General features: G+C 38.2%; 3 protein-coding genes across 3 annotated transcripts; 2 read left to right on the forward strand and 1 right to left on the reverse strand.

Annotated features, from left to right (window-relative positions):
* Positions 1 to 1,836: 1,836 nt before the first annotated feature.
* Positions 1,837 to 4,876, forward strand: LOC143569802 (putative general negative regulator of transcription C16C9.04c). Its single transcript, XM_077055625.1, has 9 exons — positions 1,837 to 1,879; positions 2,679 to 2,778; positions 2,960 to 3,087; positions 3,173 to 3,323; positions 3,402 to 3,511; positions 3,614 to 3,697; positions 4,292 to 4,340; positions 4,434 to 4,525; positions 4,669 to 4,876. The coding sequence occupies exons 2-9, from the start codon at positions 2,686 to 2,688 to the stop codon at positions 4,874 to 4,876; spliced, it is 915 nt and encodes a 304-aa protein (XP_076911740.1). The 5' UTR covers positions 1,837 to 1,879; positions 2,679 to 2,685.
* A 525-nt stretch (positions 4,877 to 5,401) lies between these two features.
* Positions 5,402 to 7,613, forward strand: LOC143569803 (uncharacterized). Its single transcript, XM_077055626.1, has 3 exons — positions 5,402 to 6,717; positions 6,850 to 6,948; positions 7,105 to 7,613. Exons 1-3 carry the CDS (start codon positions 5,613 to 5,615, stop codon positions 7,611 to 7,613), a joined length of 1,713 nt encoding a protein of 570 aa, XP_076911741.1. The 5' UTR covers positions 5,402 to 5,612.
* A 267-nt stretch (positions 7,614 to 7,880) lies between these two features.
* Positions 7,881 to 9,935, reverse strand: LOC143569804 (ethylene-responsive transcription factor RAP2-7-like). The gene is made up of 7 exons (XM_077055627.1): positions 9,745 to 9,935; positions 9,043 to 9,068; positions 8,922 to 8,952; positions 8,749 to 8,836; positions 8,514 to 8,659; positions 8,147 to 8,306; positions 7,881 to 8,036 (listed from the first exon to the last, which is right to left on the reverse strand). The coding sequence occupies exons 1-7, from the start codon at positions 9,933 to 9,935 to the stop codon at positions 7,881 to 7,883; spliced, it is 798 nt and encodes a 265-aa protein (XP_076911742.1).
* Between the last annotated feature and the right edge of the window lie 4,703 nt (positions 9,936 to 14,638).

The following is a 14,638-nucleotide window of genomic DNA, read 5'->3' on the forward strand; positions in this document are numbered from 1 at the left end:
CCTTCGGACTATGGGTAATCCGGAGTAGAGGTGTAAGAAAAACTGGTTTGGGACCGGTTCATGGCACACCGACCCGAATCGGTTTGATAGGGAAACCGGTTTCACTCAAACCGGTCCATGAACCGACCCAAACCGCCGGTTTTGGTACCGGTTCCCCTTATGAACAACCAAACCGGTTTAAGAAAAACCGGTTCTAAACCGGATTGAACAGACCTGGACCGGTTTGGAATCTCTTGCTTCTAAACCGGTTTATAAACCATACTGGTTTGGGTCAAACCAATTTTGACCAGGCTTTGACCAAACCAGTTCGGTTTAGGAAAAAAACCGATTTTGTACACCTCTAATCTGGAGCATGAGAGATGGGCTTGAGCTACCCGCTACACATTGACTACCCCGAGTAGCCGGATTTTTTTTTGTTTGGTCGTTAAAAAAGGTATATTAGTTTTTATTAATATCAACTGTCGTCTTTCAGTCACTACTGGTCTCAACTAACGAATTGGCTGCTGATAGTCCCAACTAAATACATATTTGTTCCTAACGGTCCACGACTAACAGAATCCTAAGTCGTTAGTTTCCAGTTGCCGGAAAAACGTGTTTGGCCGGAAAACTCAATTTTTTTCCTGAAAACTCAACATTTTCGTCCCAAACATCTTGGTAACTTCGTACCGGACCTTTAGGAGCCCTTTTCTAGTAAAAGCGTCAATTATTGAGGTCGCCGGGAACCCTACAACCATCGTTGGCATCAGTTGATGGTGCTCAAGTTGTAGTAATTGGTTGGCGGTGAGTCAATTGGTGGTGGTTGCGTTGTTCAGGTGGTGTTTTCCGGCAACAAATTTGACTTTTCCGGCCAAAAACATTTTTCCTAAGAACTGAAACTAACGGCGTTAGGATTCTGTTAGGTCACGGACCATTATGAACAAATACGTTAAAAATTGGGACCGTTAGTAACCAATTTATTAGTTGGGACCGACAGTGACCAGAAGGTAATAGATTGGTTAATAAAAAGGGAAAATTCCCAAAATAAGCATTTATGAAAACAAATTTCTAGTTTTAGTTATCATTTGCAAAAAATTCCAGAAATAGGTATTATAAACTAGTCGTGACGAATAGTTTGTAAAACCAATTAAAAGTTGCCGGGTTTCCTTAAACTAACCGTAACGAGCACGTTCACTAATCATTTACTCGTCACGACTAAACAAGTTTCATGTCTCGTAATCAACACCCACGAGTAATTCATAGGTCCTTTAGTCGCGACGACTAGTTTACCCGGTTTACATTCCCTGCACGAGTAATTTATTAGTAGTTAACTCGTCGCGACTAGTTTTATCTTATAATCTACTCGTCGCGACCAAAGGACTTATCCGTGGACGTTGATTACGAGGCATGAAACTTATGTAGTCGTGACGAGTAATTGATTAGTGAACGTGTTCGTTACGGTTAGTTTAAGGAAACGTGGTAAGTTCTAATTGGTTTCTACGAATTACTCGTCACGACTAGTTAATAACACTTATTTTTAGATTTTTTTTACAAATAATACGTAAAACTAGAAATTTGTTTTCATAAATACTTATTTTGAGAATTTTTCATAATAAAAAACCTATATACCTTAATAAAAAATAATAGTAATAACAAAGGATCTATCCATGGGCCGTGTCTAATAATTGAAAGTCAATATTTTACATAGGATAATAATACGAGATGATAGCCTGATAAACATAGGATAAAATAGAATATAATATAAAAATAATAATAATAAAAAACAAAATCCCCATCCTGAAAAAAGGTTCAAGAATCCTGTGGTTTCCTTTCAATTCTTTGTTTTGTGCCGTACTCTTTACTTACACAATCCACTTGCTTTTGCTACCACCAACCAATTACTGTAAGTCCATTCATTCTTTTCTTGTTACTTTTTTTTAATTTCATTTTTGCACAAATTGTTTGCATTTTTATTTGCTACATTTTACAAAATTTGTGGGTGTCTCTAAATTTGCATGTTTGTGTTCAAATGCAATTTTGTAACAAAGTGTTGATGCATTTGTGTGAGTATAGGGTTTATTGCATTCAGTTTTGGAAAATTTAGGGTTTTTTTTAGCAAATGTGTGTTCATGAGTCTATGTGGTGATTAGAGGTGCCCACTGAATCCGGTTAACCAAACCCGTGAACCCGTTTGGAACTGGTGTAGGTTTGGGTAGGGGTGTGCACGGTTCAGTCCGGTTAATAGCCTCAACCAAATTAACCAATCGGTTTTCATTTAGTCGGTTAATTTCGGTTAATAACTAAAATCAAATTTGGACTAAAATTTTTACTTAGAAATATATGAAATAGTGCTGTAAAATACATGAAATGGTGGTATAAAACATGAAATTGAGGTATAAATGCTAGAAATATATGACAATATGAAATGTTCGGTTCGGTTAACGAGGGTACAAAAGATAACCGATAACCGCTTTTTGGTTAATTCGGTTTTCAGTTCAGTTTCATCGGTTTTCGGTTCGAGTTTTCGGTTTGATTTGGTTGACGGTTCAGTAATTGCTCACCCCTAGGCTCGGGACCAGTTTGTAATTCTCTCCACTGAAACCAATCACAAACCAGCTTAGACTTTTGGAATCAGTTCGTGCACCTCTAGTTTTGATTAAAGATGAAGATATATGTTGAGGTTTTGTATTATGTGATTTCAGAGGAATCATGAGCAATGAAGAAGAGAAAAGGTGTCCTTTGTGTGCAGAAGAGATGGACTGGACTGATCAACAATTAAAGCCTTGCAAATGTGGTTATGAGGTTTTTTTTTTCAGTCCAAATTTTTCTTATTAATTTGTTTGTCGGTTTAAAAGTATTCAGTTTTAGATGGAAGGAAATTAGGTTACAGTGATCAATTTTTCAATTTTAGAGCAAATTTTTAATTTTTTAAAATAAATTGTGTGCGATAAACTCGAATTACATATTTACGTTATTATTTCAGGTGTGTGTTTGGTGTTGGCATCACATAATTGACATGGCAGAAAAGGATGCAACAGAGGGTTTATGTCCTGCATGCCGGACACCGTATGATAAGAATAGAATTGTAGGGTTGGAATCAAAATTTCAGAGGTTGAAAATTGAAATACTTTCCAATCTTGTTAATTTTTATTGCTTCGTGTTACGTTAAGATTCATAAAAGTAGTCCTTTGTGTAGGGTGTCTACTAATAATTCTAGTAAAAAACAAAAGCAACCAAAGGCTAAACACAAACCGAATGAAGGAAGGAAAGACCTTAGCAGTGTCCGAGTTATTCAACGAAAAATGGCGTATATTATTGGGCTGCCCATTAGTCTAGCCGATGAAGATGTATGCACCTTTAAATTTCAATTCTGTTTATGGGACCCACCAACGTTTATGTAATGTTATTGGGTCATTGTTGTGCAGTTATTGCAGCGGAAAGATTATTTTGGGCAATATGGGAAAGTTACTAAGGTTTCTCTTTCTCGGACATCGGGTGGGACTGTTCAACAGTTTGCCAATGACACTTGCAGTGTGTATGTTTTACAGCTTTTAAATTGATATATTTTGGTATATGTTAATGCACACTATATGTTGTATGCTATTTTATATATTGCTTAGTGTCTAAGTATTTATAGATATATTACATACTCAAAAGAGGAAGAAGCAGTGAGGTGTATTCAATCCGTGCATGGCTATGTGCTGGATGGTAGGTTTTTAAGGCAAGTAAATAACCTTCTATTCCTTGTTTACTTGTATTTATGGACAGTAGGCCTGTAAAAGAATCAAACGAACACGAACATGGACACTTAAACAAACACATTTTCTTGTTCATGGTCACTCCATTAAGAAAATGAATGTGTTCGTGTTCAATTATTCTCATTGTTAATATTCTAAACGAACAGTTCACAAACAAAAGCGAACGCAGATAACATAAACAAACACACTTGAATATAACCAAACACAAATTCACATAAACGAAGACCTACTAAAAGTAAACACATTCTCAAATTAAAGTCTAAAGTACCATTATTATTAAATGTAACAATTAAAAAGTTAGCAAAGATATCCAATAAAGGTCTTAAGTATGAAACTTAAATTGATTTTAGATTAGTGTTTTTTAATAACTAAATTTGAGTGAATATTTAAGCAGAACATACTGATATAAACAAACATAAATGAATGAACATAAACGAATGAACGAGCTGTGTGTTCATGTTCGTTCGTTTAGTTAAATGAACAAAAAAAATTGTCTATTAGGTGGGCATCATATGCATATGATTATCAACCATTCAGTTAAAATTCAACTTTTGCAGAGCATCATTTGGGACCGCAAAGTACTGCCATGCATGGTTAAGGAATACGGTATGCATGAGATGCTCAACTAAAAAGTCATTAATATTCACTTTTTCAGTAAATGTTTGAGAAAACTATTTTTTTATTCTTTTTGTTGGTCAGCCCTGCAACAATGTTGCATGTTTATATTTGCATACTATTGGCGCCGAAGAAGATAGTTTTGGCAAAGATGAAATTGCTGCAGTTCATACTAGGTACTATATATCACATTAACGCTTAATTTCACTGTTGTCTATTTTCTGGATTGATACTAATTCTATGTTTGCATTTAGTTAAACATCGAGATTAAAGTTCTATGCGATCTCATAATAAAGCTTCTTAACAAATTTTATTTCAGGAATAGAGTTCAAGAAATTGTTGGTGCCACTCAATATTTGCATAAACGCTCGGGTAGTATGTTGCCACCCCCGGTAGACGAACACTCAAATAGCCGCAGTGCTTCCATTGAGGTACCTGTTTTTAGCTGTTGCCTGGAGCAAGATTTTTACTGTTATTTTTTCCAACTGACAAATATGATAAATGTTAATATTAAACTATTTTTTTAGAAAACAATTTAAGAGGCTTCATGCATTAAAACACATTGTAGCGGTGCGAATAAGACCGAAGAAACCGATCCCAAACCAAAAGAACCAGAAAACCAAGCCAAATAACCGAACCAAAACAAACCAAATAACTGAACCAAAACAAAAACCCCTGGTTTGATTTTACGTCTTCATAAAAGCCAAGCTTTTGGTGCGGTTTTGGTTTGCATGTAACTAAAAAGCCCAAAAAAACGAACTGAACTTAAAGATTTTTTTTCCCTTTGAATTCTAAGTTATTTATAATAAATTAACATATAGTGTACCCAAATATTTTTGTCCAAATGTATATTAATAAAATAGTTATTAACTAGCAAATAAAAGTAGGCCCAAATTCATTACTTTTAGCCAATTTTAGTTTTCGGCTTAAAAATTTGTAGCCTATATGGTGAAACCGAAAAAATCGAAACCAAAAAAAACGAAATTGAACGGTTTTTTTTAAAACTTAAAAACCGAAATTTTAGTTTTGCTTCGGTTGGAATCCAAACCCAAACCCAACCGACCCATGCCCACCCCTAAACCACAGTGTGATTGACTTTCGGCCTGTTTTCTTGTAATCTGTTTTTCTATAGTTTGGATCATAAGTTCACAACTGTGAAACTTTTTTGCTATTGTTCAGGAGGTAGCACATACTGCAGTAGCTTCTGGTGATCATTTGTCCTGTTCTAACAACAAAGATGAAGTAATAAAATCAACCAAACACATGACAAGTTTTGTAGATATTGTTGCGAGGCCGTGTAATTCAGGTGCAGATAAAGATATTAGTTTAGTATCAGAAGAGCCGATGCTAAACGTATGTTCTGATATGTCTTCTGTATGCATCAATAGGAGTAATCTTGACAAGGCTGAATGTTCTGATTTTGTGCCATCAAAATCATCAACCAGCAAGTTATATAGTGAGCCTTTTAGGGAAGCTTCTAGACCTCTTTCACTAGAACAAGGTGGTTTCACCCATAAGGACACTAGTATTACAAAAGAACAACCGGGTTTGGTATTAGATTCACAACATTCTTTGAAACCCGCTGAGGTAATTAAGAATAGTGACCATTGGTGGCATATGGAGTTGGAGTCGAGTAGTCAAAACGGTTATGGTGTAAATAACCAAGCAGAATCTAGAGTAAACGATGCATACAATGAGAAGAGATGTGAAAATCTGGCTAAGTTAGATTCACAAAATTCTTTGAAACCCACTGAGGTAATTAAGAATAGTGACCATTGGTGTCATATGGAGTCATGTAGTCGAAACAGTTATGGTGTGAATAACCATGCAGAATCTAGAGTAAATGATGCATACAATGAGAAGAAATTTGAAAGTCTGGCTAAGTTAGATTCACAAAGTTCTTTGAAACCCACTGAGGTAATTAAGAATAGTGACCATTGGTGTCTTATGGAGTCTAGTCAAAACGGTTATGATGTGAATAACCATGCAGAATCTAGATTAAACGGTGTATGCAATGAGAAGAGATTTGAAAATTTGGCTAAGTTAGATAGAATACATGGAGGGTCTAAATCTATTTTTAATGAAGAGATAGTAGAGCAACTGAGACGGCTTGACGATGATAGTCTTGTGAATGATGACGAAAATTCTGCTGCTGTTGAAAGCAGTATAATATCAAATATATTATCCATGGATTTTGATGGATGTGATGATTCGGTTTTGCCTCAAACGGTAACTGGATTGTTTGACAATAAAAATGGACGGCATGGTTCTTTATGGAGTTTTCAAAAGAGTGTTCAATCAAGATTTTCTTTTGCAAATGAAGGTTCTGTTGAGAATCAGGATCGTGCCTACAAGCCACAATATCAAGGTATGCCTATCACATCCATGTAGCATAATTTATTTCTAGGGTTCTATGATTACAATTTTATGAGGTGTATATAGTTAGATACATATTTTCATTACTAGTCCTTTCTAAATTACTATTGTTTTGTTATGAAAGCATCTAGGGCTCCGAATGTGATACCACCAGGATTCCCCAAATCCCCTCCCGGGTTTTCGTCGGGCATAAGAACTGAGCCGATTGTTTCTGCTAGTTCTGGTACGTGATATTTTGTATATACATACAATTGTAATTCTTTATATTGCAGCCCTAAGTAAGTGTTTTGACTTTGTCAAATGTCAAATTCTATTCTGCAATCACAAAGCGAACTGTTTTGTACTTTTATGGATAGTGCTTTGTTTGCTTTATTTTCAGGAAGTTATGTGAATAATTCTTTACCAAACAATCATTATCGTGCGCCGTCAATAGGGAATCTACGCAACAGTAGTGATAATCTTATCAATCCTGCAATAATGGCTGTTGGAAGAGGCAATTCATCATCTTTTGACATGAGGTCAGGCTCATTTGATGAAGAGAGAAAGCTCTGGCTTTTGATGCAACAACAATCTGCCTCTGCATCGGCCCAAACATCCTTCATGCAACACATCACACCCCAGTTTCCTTCTTCACGGGATAATTATTATGGAGATCTGAATTCCAGGCTCGTGAACCAGAGCTACACACAGCAACAGTACTCACAACCCATGTTTTCAAATGGTCATATAATAAACGGGTATCAGCAACTGCACGTGGACGGGGCTCAAGTTACCACCAGAAGTGAAGTGGGAGGCTTGCAGGAACAATTTCAGAGGAATGAGAGGTTCAGGTTGGAGAAATTAGTGCCCAGGTATGGTGATGTATATACCCGGGTATTTGGAATGTAAATTATTCATCTTTCTAACTTCTCTGGTTTGGTTATATGAAATGAACATTCAATTATTAAATCCATACTGTTTGTGTGTTCAAAAGAGAAAGATGAAATTCTTGGGTGCTTGTCATTTGATATGGCTTTGGTTTGAGTTTGATATCATGTCAAACAAGTTTCATATAAAAATGCCATGAATTCAGTGGTATTAGAATTTGTGCATTCATCATCTATCTATAAGCATATCAAAGAGGCGAGAATTAAAGGTCTACATTGTATTTTTACCCTATGGCAAATGTTTGACAGATTGGTCTGACCGGTTTTGAACCTGGTAAGAGGAGAATCCTGATGATGCTGCAGTAGAGGCAAATGAGACATTATGACCAATTGCTGACTGCATTTGCCATGATGTGTTCGAGACTCCAAACGTTATTGTTGGTTCCTGCCAGTAATATTATCATAAATTTACACTATTAGTCTATAATCATCACAACTGAATCATGTAAAACTTAGTTACTTGCTACCACATAATTAATAAGAGTTTGCACACACCTTTGTCATACCAATATCCAAATTCAGATCAAGATTGTAACCATTAGTATCTTCATCCTTTCCTTTCCAATTAATGGGTACTCCATAACCGTAAGTGCTCGGCTCAAAGTTGGTGATAGCTTGCCTTCCATTAGATTCGACAACAGCTTTGTCATAAGCCCTGTATTCAGAGAAGAAACTGCAGGTTATTTAACAGCATACACGCTAGAAACTTGACATGTTCATTGCGATTTGCATAATTATGATATTTCCAATAATCTTGCAGCTTCTACTTCATTGTCAAATAATCCTAGGTAAACATACCTGCAACTGAGCATTTTAATCTTGTGTTAAGATTTTGAATTCAACAAGGTAACAAGTTGCTTACTTTTTCCCGAGTAACTGACCCATGCGAGCCTCCCATCTACCACATTTGTGATTGGTTACCCATCGATATTTTGAAGTCCCACGTGAGGTTCCGCTACCGGGTCGATGCAGTATTTGAATAAATTCTTCTTTGGGCAAGTTCTTCATCTGTTACATCAGTATGAAAAACTTACGCCTTATAATGATCATGGAACTTACAAGTACTATACAACATAAACCATCTAAATCGTCTCCACCTGTTTCATATCTTCCTCATAGTAACTCAAATCAAAATTGATATCTGCACCAGTTCCTCGAAACTTGATTGCGGCCAGATCATATGCTCTATAAATCCAATTTGCAAATGAGTCAAAACCAAGATTAATTGTGTAGCCAAACTAGATTTCTCATTGGAAAATGGAACACTCACCTTGCTGCAGCATAGGATGTGTCAAATCCACCTGTAATCATACAAACATTAACCAATACATTAAACTGAAACTAATTTATGCTGTGAGTTGAACAAAATTGGGATATCAACTATTGCTTACCTATGTACACTTGTTTTCCGCAATCCCTGAACAGATAAAACGCTAAGATATTAGATAAATCATCAAACAAAACAAGAAGCATTCGGATCATAGCGAACTCATACAACCTATTGATTTATAATTTCATATTCTGATCAATTTCAGTAAGAACTAGGGATGCAAAAGAGCTGAATCGCTCGAGCTACTTATTCGAGCACGAAACGAGCCGATCTTTTACTAGCTTGAGCCTCAAACAAAGCTCATTTAGTTATCGAACCCAGGCTCATGCCTTGTATGGGAAGCTCATTTAGTTAAGCCTTGAGTATATTTAAGTTTTACCTCTTTTGGACTTCTATGTATTAGTTTCACAATGCACACCTGAGCTCAACTTAGGCTAATTTAAGGTTTTTTATTAAAATATATAAAAATAATTAAAAACGTATATAAATAATTGATGAATAATAAACGAGCAGAGTTTGAACTTGAAAAAACGACTCATGAGCCAACCTTGAGCTTTAGAAAAAGAGCTCAAACCTAATCGAGCTCAGACTCGGCTCCGCACATTTTCAAGTTCTTATCAGTTATCACTCGGATCAAGCAAAACATGCATTGACATGTTGTACTGTACAACTAGTTATGCACATGATTTAGTAATAAATTTCTAAATCAGAAACATAATATGTATATGAATGATATACAAATAACGAACAGAGAACAACACACCATATATGTGCTTCCCATCGGCCGGTCCGACGATAAAACGTCACTCCGCGGTACGGTGAGCTCTTAGAGGGCGGTCCACGCCGGCTTTTCCATAACTTCCGCGACAGCACCAGTTCCGTGTCCTTCGGCATCGCCGCAGCAGATTCCGGTACCTTGAGATTCAACCAGTCCGCCGTCACAAACGATATCATCGACGAACGTCATGTAAATAATCCATAACTCACCTTCTCCTCCGCCTCCACATCACCGGCAACCGGAAACAACTGCTTCGTAATCAAATCGGCAGGTTTATCAGTAGCGGTGCCGTACGATACGGATTCATCGACGTCATCGGAGACTAGAGGCTCATCTTCTACGCCGGAGGAAAGTGAAGCACCGGAACTGAAGCAATTAGTAGCCTCGAAATCATAGTTGATATCCGTATCAACGTTTAGATCTAACATCATCTTCAATCCTTGATGCATAACTGTATGAGAGAGAAATGGAGGGAAATTGAAATGGTTATTATCCGTATCCGCAGGCGCGACATCTGGCTCATCCGCCAGTCAATCTGGCGCGACATCCGCCTCATCTCCAACTCTAGGGCCTCCAACCTAGCGTCGGTGGCGGGACCCAGACGCACCGCGCGATATATGCGTGGAACGTGCTGCGTCGGCCCCTAACAACAAAACCACATAAATACGTTTAATACGAAGTCGAATTATAAGAAATGATAAAACGATAATATATTAAAACGTACCTGAGATGCGCCCGGATCCTCACGTCCGGCACCACCGTCGTCCGAATCCCCGCCGGCCCCCTCCCTCGCGTCGACAGGCTCATGGACAAGCACCACCTCCGGTGCCGCGATCGAGGGAGGCTCGACTAAAGGCACCGGGACGTAAGGCACAAGTGCCCCCGCCCCGGGCACCAGTCGGTCCTGCGAGCCGTGGGGCCCGGGGAACACACGCACAATGTGCATGCCGCCGCAACGTTGGCGGTCTAGCGGGCTGGGAGGGGTCGGAGTGATACGCAGGCCGTCCACCAGGGCTCCATGGCCCAGAGATATCGCAAGCTGGGTGACGTACCCGCCACCCATCAAGGACCCTCGTCCCTGCCTGAACTGGTAGGCGACAAAATAGTTAGCAAACCCCTTAGCGAGGTTGCAGTGCCTGTGTGTCAGCAGACACCTCAAAAAAACAGATCGCGTAGGCTGCAGTGATCCGTGCCCTGATTGCGACCCGCAATGGACATCGCAATCAGCCTGTGAAGGTATCTGTGTAATATAAGATAATATAATTTATTAACAATAATAATATAAATATAATTTATTAACAATAATAATATAATGTTATATTCTATTATATTATACTATATTAACAATAATATTATATTATATTATATTATATTATATTATTAATATATATTATGTTATACTAAACAATAGAATACATTTTAAGAACGTACCTATGCAGCGGGTCCCTAATAGACGAGACCTTGGAACTGGTGTCCAAGGTCCTATCCCCGAAGTCATGATCGCTGATGGCCCGCCACCATACCCGCAGCTCGTCCTCCGGCATCTGGTCGATGCTCTCCGTGTATATCGGGCTGCGTACTTTCTGCGCGGTGTATAAGCCTAGAGCAACCGTGAACTCCTCCATCGAGAGATGGACGTCATGCCCGAACATGCGGAAGTAAACCTCTGACTGTGTCGTATCGACGCCTGGCACCCTCATCTGAATCTCAGACATACTAGGCGCGCGGGGCCTGCAATAATATAATATAATATAATAAAAACATAACAATGTGGAGTAAACTTACGTAACGCGTTTCGTGGAGTAAACCTCGAGTGTCAGCTCCTGATGAGCTGATAGTGGCATACTGAAGCATCGGCTCCATGGCGTATCCTGTCCAATGTACTCAGCTGCCCGCTGGTGCGTGTCACAGGACTCCAAAAACGGCCAGGATATGAGCGTGCTGCGAAACGAGTTCATCTGGCGTAGGCGAGTGTATCGTGTGTGGGCGGGAGTACCCTCATCAAACTGCAGATGAGGGTAGGTGAGCAACACGTCGTTGCCCTCGGGGTGTTCGCGGCCCCGCCCCTGGCCCCGCCCGAGCTGCTCGAGCTCGTCCTCAATATCGTCGTCCACAAACTATAATAATAACAAATAATAATAATAATTAAAACAATAACAATTACAATAATAACAATAAATACTAATAATAAATATTAATAATAATATTTATAACAAATAATAATAATTATTATAATAATAATAATTATAATAAAAATATTAATAATAATAACAATAATAATAAATATTTATAATAATATTAATAACAATAACAATAAAAATAATAATATTAATAATAATAACAATAATAATAAATATTATTAATAATAAAAATATTTATAATAAAAATATTTATAATAATAATAATATTATTATTAATAATAAAAATAAAACTGGAAAAAAAATTATATCAGACGCGGCGTATTATACGCCGCGTCTGATAGTCCCTGTAAACCGACGGTCGGACTCCGGCCATTTTACGGCCGGACTCCGGCCGACGGTTTTATCCATCCAAACAACATAATCATCATCATCACATCATCAACAACGCATCATCATCATCATCATGTTAACCTAATCATTATCACTAATATAATATTAAAAAATTACCTCCATGTTGTGTCGGTGTCGGTGTCAGGTGAAATCTCGTCGGCTCGTTTGGTATTCCGGTCGGTGACCGTCCGATATAGGCTCGTGTGTGGATGCTCGGTTGTTCGGCGGAAGTTTTGAAATTTGAAACTGTGGCAGCTGAAGAGGCGTCTGCTGATATAAGGGGTCTTAGACGCCGCGTATAGGCCTATACGAGGCGTCGTAGGCCTATTTTTTTATTTTATTATCATTATTTGTTAGTATTTTTTATTTATTAGTTATTAATATTAATAAATAATTTGTTATTTAGTTATTATTATTATTATTAATTTTATTTATATTATTTTGTTATTAATATTAATATTAATTTGTTATTTAATTATTGTTATTTATTATTATTAAAATTATTTTTTTTTCTATTTAATATTTATTATTATTATTTTCTATTTAATTCCATTCGAGCGCCGCCGGTATGGCGCTTCTTTCCCAATTAGGGTTTGTCGTATGCATTGGGAAATCCCCTACCAGGTTGATTATATCCAGTGATCACCTCCCTAGTTAGCGATGCCTATAGCCAGTGGATCCGGAACCAAGTCAGGACCGATTCTCAATGGGAAGTGAGATTCGCTCTGATTGCCAGCTAGGTTGACTAACAAACACGCGTATGTCTGAGCAGCCACGTGCTCGTGACCGGGTAAGCTGAACCAACGACTCGGCGGCGCCGGTTTAACCGTGTTGGAGTACGGAATGCTGGAATGAACCCAGCCGTACAATCTGTCATCCTCTTTCTTGAACATCGCCCTCCACCACCCTTCGTTCATTTCCAGCTCGTTCTGCATCGCCCGCCTAATATCCGGCTAGTATTTCTCATGTATCCCCAAACCCACTGCGATTGATCGAAAACCGCAGTTGCCGTCTGGGCTTACGTTTTTTATGTCTGCAACGAACGGTTGGGCCCAGCTAGGAATGACGCTCCTAAACGTTTCTTTCGCCGGTACTTGCGCTGGCGAAACCATCAACGGAAACCCGAGGTGAGCTCCCGTAGGTTTCGATGTCTTAGGTCGTCCACGAGGAGTTTTAAACCGCGACGCTGACTGGGACAATGAACGAGTCAACGAGGATGGGGTGGGGGTTTCTTGGCTGGGCCCCTGTGACGAGGATGGGTTATAGGAGCTGTGTCTGGGGATGTCACACCCCGCCAAGGCGGAAGCGCGGGCACGTGACGTCATGCATACCGTAAGCATATGATTATTGCCAACATAAATATATTATGATACCAATAGTTGTAAAAGCGTTTACAAACCATAATTTTTTTTAAGCAAAAGTAATTAAACATCAAAATGGTATCCTAATTGTACAATGAGGTCCCGTCTTCATGATTCCTTACATGCATTGTTAATTCCCTGAAAAACATACGTTTTAAAATGTCAACACAATGGTTGGTGAGTTCACAGGTTTTGAGAATTGATATGAAATCACATTATTCATAAATCATTGAATCAGTTCGCAAACAAGTATACGATAACATATTGAAACAAATACGACGATCCTCCGTATACTAGCTAAATCTATGAATTAATATGACGAACCCTGAGCCTATAGCCAAACCACGACTTATATCCTTTTGCCCTGTTCAAATCTCACAGATGGAATATACGCACCCTGTTTCGATGCAATATCGGAGGTTAGAACGACTAACCTAAAATAGGGGGAAATGTCAAGGTCAATAGTACTATCTGTATATTCATGTGGCTAACTCCGTTAGCTAATGGTTATAGTATGTAAGCAAGGGACTTATAGCGCTACATAGTTCAACTCATGTTCGCATAAGGATTGGTGTTTTGTTCCTAATAATCGTATATAAAAGCAGTTTTGTATGTTTTCCACCCCGGATTTATAAAACAATAAAACGGTAAAATAGTAAAAGGGGTTAGTGAAACTCACCTCATGAGTTCAGTGTTTGGTTCGCTAGCAATTTCAGTTTAAATCCGGGGTCTGCTGCCTTCACACATCCTAAACACGTAAGGTCAGTTAGTTACCATTATCGACTCGCAAGTCGGTTTATGCTAGTCACTTTCACCCAACTAGCCGTTTCGTTTATTATATTTGTGTCGGTTGCTTTCACCAACCGGACGTTTCGTTTATTACAATTATGTCGGTTGCTTTCACCAACCAAACGCTTCGTTTATTATATTGTGTCGGTTGCTTTCACCAACCAGACGTTTCGTTTATTACATTTGTGTCGGTTGCTT

The sequence above is a fragment of the Bidens hawaiensis genome, unplaced genomic scaffold (assembly GCF_021521415.1).
Source record: "Bidens hawaiensis isolate Kalapana, Puna unplaced genomic scaffold, B.hawaiensis_p1.1 tig00024652_1, whole genome shotgun sequence".
Taxonomy (NCBI): Eukaryota; Viridiplantae; Streptophyta; class Magnoliopsida; order Asterales; family Asteraceae; genus Bidens; species Bidens hawaiensis.